Source organism: Condylostylus longicornis, unplaced genomic scaffold (assembly GCF_029603195.1).
Source record: "Condylostylus longicornis isolate FDR11 unplaced genomic scaffold, ASM2960319v2 ptg000155l, whole genome shotgun sequence".
Classification (NCBI taxonomy): Eukaryota; Metazoa; Arthropoda; class Insecta; order Diptera; family Dolichopodidae; genus Condylostylus; species Condylostylus longicornis.
Window position 1 is genome coordinate 763171 of NW_026578123.1, and position 11442 is coordinate 774612.

Sequence of the window (11442 nt, forward strand, 5' to 3'; positions counted from 1 at the left end):
CATTATTATTGTAATTTCACATCGAATTGAGAAAATTTCTCTTTATCATTTGACGTATATACGTACCTATTTCAAAATGTAAAACAAGAGAACCTTAAATGATGAAGCCATCAATCAAAAATGTTGTCCTTAAAAATCTTCACCTTTTAACAAGAAATTGATTTTTCAGAAGATAAAGGGCATTTAGCAATACACACTTCATGTAATTTTCTATATTAAAAATTTTTCTATTTTAAAAATTTTTACATATATTTCGACAAATTCTTGTTCATATAAGTCACGTTTTATGTTATTAATAAGAAAAATTTTTTACAATTCCTGCACTCTTATACAATTTGTTTTTTTTTTCTTTGTTGATCAGAAACGGATAATACTTAAGTGTAAATAAAATAATTTCATCCTACACAAAAAGCGTAAAATAGGCAAAAAAATTGCTTTTTTTTTCTATAGGATTTCAAAAATAGAAAAACACGTAGGATTATTTTTAATTTGTTTCCGTTTAAGTGTTTACCTGTACGCATATTGTCTCTATCATTGGAAATAGAACCAACTACTTTTTATTATTAGTTTTCTTTGCTTTTTCTACATTTTAGTATCAATTACATTAATGAAAGGTTAATATTGTTCGAAATAGTTTATAATTAGGAAAATTATGGTATAAACTTAAAATTTGTTGAATAAAAGAAAGAGAAAAATTTTATAGTAGCTATGTAAATTGAATTTTAATTTTAATAAACAAAAAATTAAATTGTATTTTTAGCTGTAGGGCTTATTTTCACTATTCTTTTACATTAATTTCAAATTATAATTATGTGCTTAAACATTATACAAAATATTCTGTTTCTTTGTTAATTTAAATGCTCCCCAAACTCAAACACAAAATAAATTTCTCGTATTTTTGTGTGAGAACAACACCTTCTCATTGTGAATTCAGGTAAATTTTTATTGTTATGATATTACGATTACTTAATATACATATATATATATATATATTATATTTTACTTGAAAGTATAATTACATTACTCTTATCTTTGCAAATTTTCTTGTTAAACAGGGAACTGAATAGTGCTGCCAAATAGATTATTCCAAATATTTTCATTTTTTTTTTTAATAAAATTTTCATTTTAAAGATCTGATAGAAAAAAAATTTTCAAGAATAATTCGAGATCTTCAATAATTGAAGTTTAAATGAATGAATTAGAAATCGCAAATTGCCAAAATATCGTAACTTAAATTCGAACCCAATCAGACACCAAAAAGAAAAACTAATGACATTCAAAATAATATATGATATGTCATAAACTGATTATATGATATGTCGCATTTAGTTAATCTGTCAGATTAATTAATATGAAATTAATTGTAGCGGAAAATATTAAAAATATTCTGTCATGGAAGTGACATTCTGTCACTTTTTGGTAAAAATGTTGCTTTTGGTAAAAATGTTGATATATTTTCCAATTTGGGAACGTTGCAACACATTAGCTTTTTGTTTATGATATGTCAACTTATTCACCGACAATATTTATGACAAGCGATTCATTCGATTCAACTAATTTACTACCTAACAGAAATTTAACACTTTGCTTCCCTGTATTAATTGTCTCCTGTATTAATAACATTTAAAAATTACTTTCAAATTAAATTTTCAATTCCATTTTATGAAATTATCCTTTAGATTTAGAAATTCTTGATCTATATTTTTATATTATTTTAGTATACGCACCTACATTTCATATTTTCCTGATTTCACGTGATTTTTGTATCTCAATTTAACTTTGACATTATTAATTTTATAGTAACATTTATATGAATTTTAGGTAATCCGTCAATTTCATTGTTATAACTTTTAAAATTGAAATAGAAATGGAGTAAATTTTATTTCGTTTGATTCATTTAACAACCTTTATGCTATTGTGTTATAGTTTGTAAGGTCAAAAATTACTATTAAATTTTTTTTTTCTTATTTTTTGAAAATTATTCCCCTACTTACAAGTTTTATAGAAAAATGTCAGCATATTGTTGACATTTTTCTATGAATTTGCTCTTTGTATTCCAAAAAGGAATAATTAATCGACCGGATTTCAATTATTCAATCTGCAAACAAAGAACTGAAAAAATATTGTGTGTGTGTGTTAATTTTTTTGAATGGTGTTGTAACCATTTTTTTCTTAGCATATTTTAAATACACAAAAATTATTTGCTATGATTATTTTTGATTTTGTCTGCTTGTTGTTCCAATAATGTCACAATATTATAAATTAGCTGTTGAAAGTAATTGGTTGTCAATATTATTAGCTACAAATTTATTTTGTAAAGTTCTGTTTGCAGTTCACAATTACGCTTCTTGGACTTGTTGACGTGGAAGGAACGATACAGCCGACGTGTTTGCAAGAAGAGGGGCAAGTACACTTCTTCTTAGGGTGGAAACCTTCTACGATATCGGACCTCATACGATTCGAGGAGAATCAAGGAAGGAAATTGAGGTGCAGCATTCGGAGCGTTGGAGGAGAATTTCGGGGCTTTGACAGCCTAAGGTGCTTCCAGGAAATTACGCCCGCGAAGCGATGAGGCGCTTTAGGAAAATAATTGGGCTCGGCACAAATCTGGTGAGAATTCTCACCGATATCTTGACAGGACGTTGTAGGCTTAGGGGTCACCTTCTGGGAGTTCTCGGCACACCTTCTGGAAGAATGTGGGGCTTTCGATTGCTTGAGAATATATGTGCTAGGAGAGTACGTGCTCGAATTCATCAGGAAGATGGATCTAATTTTAATGTTAAATTATTTTTTATTTATACCTAATAATTACTTTTGCTTAAACAATATGATTACAGAAAATTTTTTATTTATTTCCCTCAAGAGGTTTTTATATACTATTTACCAATAGTATAAAGCACATTTACAAAATAGAATTACTGAATGAAAGCGTTTATATTGTAGGCGTTCAATACAATTAAAGTAAAAGAATAATTTCTATAAAATAAGAGATGAAAAAATTATTGAATTAAAATTCTCAAATTATTGTTATTAAGGATCATAATTATTGTTATAGCATTGTTATTGTTTATTTTTTTTTTAATACAAAGGATGTTAGGTAAATCCCAAACATATGCTGGGATTCCAATAAAATAACGTTAAAAATCTGAAAATTTTATAATCGTTTGTTTGTTTCCGGTAGAAAACAATTCATTTGGATTAATTATTATTCTTATTAATACATAGTGTAGGATACAATTGACTTAATAATGGTTTTTATTACTCATTTAATAAATAAATTTATATTGTGTTTTCAATTCATTGATGAAGTCATAAAAAATTGTGAGTGAAAGTTTCAAAGAAAATTTGGTTTTGTTTTTCTTATGAATATTGTTTGAATCTATGGAATTTTTAAAATTAATTGGAAATAAATTTTGTAAGAGAACGTGGTCTTAATTTTGGATGGTAAAATTTTATTATAAAATTTTAGAATTTAAATGAATTTCTCAATTAAAATAACACGATTAATAAAATTTGGAGTGTGTTACGATATTTTTGGAATTACAGTATTTTTCGAACACTAAAGGTGGCTCTAAATAATTTTTTTCTTCAAGTTATTTTGAAGACTAGAATCATATATGAGTTTGAGCTTTACGAGGATTTCTTCAGCTACTCTTCGGCTTTTCCAATCTCAATTATTAGAAGCAAAAAACATATGAAAATTTTTGAAAACATTATCGGAGAAAATATTTCTCGCTCGATCCCTAGCCATGCACCTCATCAGGATCGTAATAGGGTGTAAAAATAAATATTCCTATTTGCTACCTCACTTAATCTCACTTTATTATTACTAAATGATCACATAAAAAAACTTTTGACCTTTATGAAATTCATAAAATTCGAATAGAACCTAGATATTCTATTTTGGTTACAATATTTATAAAAGTTTTACAGATATAGAAATAAATTTTAACCAAATTAAAAAAGGAATTAAAAAATTCGACGAAAAAAAAAGTAAATATAAAAGCAGGACTATAATTTCATTGGAAATTTAAATCAAACTTAAAAGCAGCAAATAATATTTATTTAAGTAATTGAAATATGTAGAATAAATTAATGGAAACGATATAAATAAATTCATAATAAAATTAAACAACCATGTCATTAACTAAACTACAATTTATTAATTTATTACAACAAATAATAGTATGGGTGGTTGTAAACAACAGTCTGTTGAAAAAAATACTCAAGAAATTCAACACATTGATGGATGTTTTATGTTTGAATAAAATTTGTGAATAAATTTATTATGGAATTTTCACGTATTGATATTATGATTAAAGATATTCTGGATGTCGAAATTTGGTTCATTTCTTCGAATATATACTGCCGCTATATTGTATAATGGAATACAATCAATTATTTTCGACCTCCATTTTCTCTGCTCTGATGATATAGTTTAGTGAATCCACGTTATCTCACAAAGAATAGACGATATTAACACTTTAAAAACATATCAGCAATTGGTGTTGAAATTGCTTGGATCAACGACGGCTATGTAAATTAAATTCGGACAATATAAAAGAGTTAATTCATGAGTTTTCTTGTTATAAAATGTTAGAGTACATTGATTTGAGAGTCATAAAAAAATGGGTTTTGTTCTGAAACTTTTATTATGTTTAGCACAAATTTTTTTTTATAAAGAAAGAAAATGCCGAACTTTCTCTTCGACGCTACCTTCTTGCGCCTCTTTTTATGCTCATAAAATTTAACTATAATTCTTGTAGCTATTCAATTTTACGCCTCGCTATTATTTATTATTAATTTTGCTGAGTATAATAGTATTACGTATTCCATGTATTTCGATTGTAGTGCTCACCACTACTATAGAATTTATATAAATTGTTGTATTTGTGTGTATTTAATAAATCTACATATAAATTTTATTTCCATTAGTTTTCTAATATTATTAAAAAGAATTAACGAAAATTAACATTTATAGTGATTTTATAAAATAATAAGTTCCATTTAATTTCAAATAATGTGTGCCTTATATACAGAATATAATCTATAGTAAAAAAATGCATTACTTAGGTTGTAAAGCATGTATGAATGTGTAAAAAAATTTCCATTTTGAATATTTACCTTTGTTAATAGCTATGTTTGATTTAAAATTAAGATATTTTAATGTGAAAATATTACAATAAGAATTAATTGAATTAAATCCTATGGCAAAATCCTTGTATACACTTTGTTTTATGTGTTCGGTTCTAACAAAAGTTTCAACAAATGCAGTGCTGTTTACATACACATTTAATAAAATAAAATAATGGCATTTTCTATATTAAAACACGTGAGATTAAATTTTTTTTATTAACGCTACTTTACTAAAATCTTTGGGTCGGAAAAATATTTAAAAGAAAATTGGCTAAACCTTATGATATGAAAATTTTCTATAGAATATTTTCTATCGAAAATCTACCTTTTCAGTTTATTTTGTGAAAATGGCTTTTACAGTGTAAAAAAATATGGGTAAATACACATTAAATCAATGATATATGAATTAAGAAAGTGATGTAGATGAGTTCATTGTGCGCTTCAAGAAAATATTCGGTTCAAGAGTTAAAAGTTTTTAACTAAAAGTTCAATAACGTTGTATTGTAAATCTAATAGCCAGTTACAGAAAATCATTTATTTTTTGTATTACAACAAGTCAACCAAAACAGTCTAGTGCACTTTTGAGTGACAATAGGAATGACAGTAGAAACACTAAACTATAATTTATCAACAATAAATATGACATGCTAATTTTCGTATTCTAGAGTCTATTTTAACATTGACTTCTGTAAAAGAAGCAAAACAAATTTACAACCCAAAAGGATATTTTGCTGTTTAAATTTTTCAAAAGGCTTTAAATCAGTTTAGAAATTTATAGGTTATTAAACTTTACTAATAAAATTTTTTGTAGTAAATTTTACTATCTGTATCTCAAAATTCAACTTTATACATTTAAAATTACATTTAACAGGAGAACATGTTATGGCTATGCCAAAGATAAAATCATGACATAACATTAATAATGAACATCGGACATTCATTTTGAAATCTCTCTTTGAAATCTGAAACTGTTATAATTCAATGTTAATTTTAACTGTTAATTACCTGTTATTATTTTTTAGTTATTCCTCTTTTTAAACATTAAAATAAAAAATTTTCAAATTTTTTATGTTTTTTTATTGTTTATTTCCTTATCTTTCTTCCATTATCAAAACTTTCATAATACAAGTAACTGTTATACGGTCTTTTAAAACATGAATTTTACTGTGTTTGTGCCATAGTTGTTTTTTTTATACATCGAGTGAAAAAATAGAATTCTCAAATAGTTTTATTTCTCTTTAAATTTTATCTGTTATAAAAGCAAATTATATTATTCTCACTATTAAAATCTTATAAAAATGTTATATTGTCTGTTTAAAATTCCAAAAAAACCATTATAAATAAAATTATAATAACAGTTTGTGTAACTGTTACTATTAATTAAACTGTTACTTTGTGTTTTGCCAATTTCAAATTGTTAAGTATAGGAGAATTTAAATGAATATCAAATACAAGTAGAAGCTTTGTGATTTTTTTAATAATTCGTCAATTTAAACAATTAAAACTTTACTACTAAAATTTTAATTTTTGTTATAATAGTCTCAAATTGCATTGTTACCAACCTATACAAAATATAATTAAATTTCAGTGACCAGAATTAATAGATGATTGAAAAAATTTAGTAAAAATTAAGTATTTATGTATGAACTTTATAATATACATATTTGGCACATAATACATATAACTAGAATAATAAGTAGTCAAGTATGACAGTAAAATCATAATAGACGCTGTTATCTTTTTATTACCACAAATTTATATATATATATATATATATATAACATTTTCCCTTTGGAAATGAAGTCACAATAATGCTTATGTATATTTTGTGTTATAAAATTTGATGGTAAAAATAATATTCTGTTATTCTGTTATTTTAAAAGAGAAATCTGTAAAACTTTCAAACTCTCATTCAGCATTTAATTATTTACATATACTATTTTGTATAACAATTTCATTATGTTATCACAAAAATTAAATAAAATATAAGATTTTTCTCATTTGCGATTAGAGTAATATTTTAAAAATAAACAAAACACCCACATTTATGTATATTATATTTTCTGTTATACAGCGTTCTTGGAGACTAAAGTCAAATTGAGCCGAAAGAGGAAAAACAAAAAGAGAAAGAGCGAGAACTTTTTAGTTCAGCAACATGTTTATTCGAAATTGTTTATAAATAAAAATTATAAGATAAAATATAAATATGAATAAATTCTATTATACACACATTCACAGTACATAATTATTTATTTTGTGTACACAACATAATATTTGTATCATATTTTTTGAATGTTGTTCTTCTCTCTTTAAAAAGTGAGCTATAACTTATGTTTGTACATAAAGTAATGAGCTTGAAAACAGGTAAGATGGCTATATTTAGTTTTTCAGATTTATTCTTACCTTAAATAATTTTTTTTTATTCTTACTTTTCATTTTATTGTTTTATCTTAATACTTTATGTTTATTTATTTTATACACAACAAAAAAAAAAACAAACAAAATAATAATAAAACTTAACAAAATCACTTTAAATCCCTTATAAAATCACACCACGTATCCTAGCTATAATATTCTATATAATATGTATGCATGTGTGTATAGAATGTAAAAAGTAAAGTTAAAGACAGCAGCGTGTAAAAAATAATGTTAACAAAAGAGAAGAATAAAAAGATTCGCAATAAACTTAAGAATTATTTATATTAAAGTTTAAATATAGATTTTTTATATTTTATAAAAAAAAATATGCTAAAAAGAAATGAAATAAGAGTAATAATATAAAAATGAAAAAATCTTTCAAATATACACACACATATACATATTGTATAGGTAGTTACAATGTACATAAAAGTTATGACATTTCCGGTAAAGGGAGAAATAATAAAGTTGGGTCAAACCAATGGTTTGTATTGTAGCACTTTTCCCTTCAACAAATGAAAATTTTGCTTTTAAATACAGTCTATGTAGTCTATGTACCTATCACACTATTAAAATTATTTTCATTCATATACAAAACTATTTCTAGGGTTGCATATATTTAGGATGAATGATTTATGCAGTCTTTGAAATAAAGCAAAAATTAATATAAAGTGGGGTTAACATAATGCTCGATTTTAAGGTTTAATTTTGTGAGTTAAGAAAAATAATTATATTTTTTAATTTCATGGAATTTACCGTTAACTTTTTGCGTTAATAGAAATTTGAAAAAGCTTGCGGTTTCGGAAATATAAGGTGTCAAAAATTCAAATTTTACAAATTTCAAGAGGCGATAACTTGAGAGGGGGTGGAGATGGAAAAAAATTTTTTTCTAGCGAAATGAACTATTGATAATGTCTAAAAGCTCCTAAAATTTCAAGCTTCTACAGGCTGTAGTTTGGAAAAAAAACGACATCAAAAATTTGCAAAAAAAGGACTTTAGATAACGGTAAATTTGAACGGCCATTTTGTTTTTCTAAAGTTCAAATATAGTATGCCGCGCTAGGGGAAGCAAGCCGCTGCTTTTCTGCGTTTGCAAAATTTCAAAAATGCTTATGGTTTCATTGCAACAAATAGTTAAAAAAGGCCATTTTTAGGGTTTTGGGGGGGTATAACTTCTAGAGGGGAGGAGATAGGTAAAAATTTTGTTCTACAGAAATAAGTTTCTAGTAAAGATCTATGTACATATAAAATTTCAGCTTTCTATCTTCAAGGGTGTAGAAGTTTTGTAAACAGACACACGGACAGACGGACGGACGGACGGACGGACGGACGGACGGACGGACGGACGGACGGACGGACGGACGGACGGACGGACGGACGGACGGACGGACGGACGGACGGACGGACGGACGGACGGACGGACGGACAGAGTGAAACTAATAAGCACTTTTTTTCAAAAAATTTTTGGAAAAGTGCTAAAAATTGAATTTCTAAGAAAAAGAGAAATTATTGAAATTTTTCTTTTCCCCACCAAATTCGGAAGAGTAAAAATGACAATATGAAAGACAATTACACAGAATATTATGTGAAACAGATTTCAAAGAAAATTCAATTAAACTATAGATGTTCAGGACCTAAAATTTTAGCTCATTTATTGATTATTTTACTTTTAATATAAAAAATTTAATGAAACCATCAATTACTTAGAAAAAAACTGTAGTATTTGAAGTTGACGCATATTACGGTGAATATTACAGTTTTAAATTTTGATAAGAAACGGAAAATCAAAATCAAACAACAGCTGTTATAACAGTTAATTTCTATAATTATTATAGGTCAGTATTGAGGAAGTACTTGTAATGACCTATTATTTATTACCCAATCAATAGGTTAGTATAAATACCTGCGAAGTACTTATACCCCATTAATTATGTTATACAAAAATTTGAAGTTATTCTTTAGGTAATATATTCCAATATGAATCGAATATAAGTCAAATCAACAACTTAAATAGTAGGCTAATAAAATAGAAATTATTATAATCGCCACCCAGCCAAACTGCCAAAAGTATCACTTCAAGAAGTACACGAAAATGACTTTTTTAAACGAATTAATAACGCATCAAGCTATAAATTTTTACATTAAATTTATCATGTGGTAATACATTCCGTATATACGATGCAGCCTTAGTAATCCGCATGTGATTCCTATTAACTTGCCAGAATTAGGAAATTGTATGATATACATATAAGAAAAAATCTGAGTATTGGCTGCAAAAATGCAGAGGCATCGAAAACGAGAATAATAGAAATGAATAAGAAAGCAACGCTCAATACAATAATATGATAGAAAAGTTAGAAGATCAGCGGTATTTGTTGTCAAACTTGAAATTTATAGCAATAGGTAGTGATAAAATGAATAGAGCAACCGTGAGAATAGTACTAGAGAACAAATCCTTGAGAGTAATAAAATATTTAGAAGCAGTACAAAGCAGGGGAATTTAAAAAAAAAGGTAAATTTTGTAAAGAATTCGAATGGTTCAATCCAATTAGAATTTAATACAAAGCAATCCCGAATTGGATTCACGACGGGATTATGCGTGGTTTAACAAGCCTAAACAACAAAGAATTTACAGTAAGTTCCACAAATATGTTCCACAAATTCAGTATACTAATTGATGTGTGCTTTGACTATTTATGCGGTGGCAGCTCTTTAGAATATCCAGAATCTCTGAAATAATAATGAAATATATTCTATACTACAACAAATTTAATACTTAAATTATTTAATGCAAATATTAAATTTCAACTTTAAAATTAAATTATAATTTACAATCAAACCATAATTTTGAAAATATATAAATATTATTTAAAACAATATTGTAATAAATTTTAAATTTCATTATACTTATTTTTCCTTTATCAACACATCGAGTATTGGATAAAATTTAAAAAAAATGTTTCAGAGGAAAACCTTGTATAATAATATTATTCATCGTATGTATTGTATGCATGCGTATTTCTTTTAATCTTTAATATAATTTAAATTCAATAATTTAATAAATATTATGATTTAAATTATATTTAAAATATAATTGTAATTTATTGTAAAAAATTTTGTATATGAATATTTTAGTTCAATATCATACATCATATATAATATAATTTGCATAATATACAAAATAAATAAATTTTATTATAAGTATATTCTATTTTAATCGATATTTTATACAGTCATTTTACATTTTAGTATAATAATTTAATTTTAATATATTTGAAGTTGAAAATAATATATTAAAATGGATTATTTGGAAAATTATTATACAATAATAATTATATACAATCAGTATTATCATACAAGGATACTTATGTATTTATTAACAAGTCATAAATATACAATACTTTGCATGGCAGCACAATTTATTAAAAGCAAATACATAGAAAATCAATATTTGTATTGAAACTGTTATATTTAAATAGCTACAAAATGTGTTTTAGCCCAGAATGTATAGGTATAGCTGAGATTTTGTTGTTTTTAAAAAAGCACAATTTTCACACAATAATAATGATTATTTATAATACACATAAATATCCTATTCCTCGAGATAAAACAACGCAAACTTTCATCACAGTATAATAGATATAAAATTTACTAATCTTAAATGATTAAAAATTGTAAAGAATTTATGAACATAAATTGATATTGTATTGCCATTGAATCTGATTAAGGAGTGAAGTGGAATACACTGGAAACTTTAGTTATATTCTGAATTTTAGTCGATTTCTTGAAATTTTTTAATAGTATAACACTTTTTAAGCTAAATTTTGTTGAACTCTATAAGTGCAATTACATGTTTTGCAAAATTGATTTTACTGCCAATGTGGGTAA

General features: G+C 25.4%; 1 protein-coding gene across 1 annotated transcript in view; it reads right to left on the reverse strand.

Annotated features, from left to right (window-relative positions):
* LOC129615961 (merozoite surface protein 9-like) overlaps positions 1–10791 on the reverse strand; it is a 72609-nt gene extending 61818 nt beyond the window's left edge. Inside the window, exon 1 of the mRNA XM_055531404.1 lies at positions 10786–10791. Coding sequence (XP_055387379.1) covers positions 10786–10791 — 6 coding nt within the window. The remainder of the gene's footprint in view (positions 1–10785) is intronic.
* Positions 10792–11442: the final 651 nt, after the last annotated feature.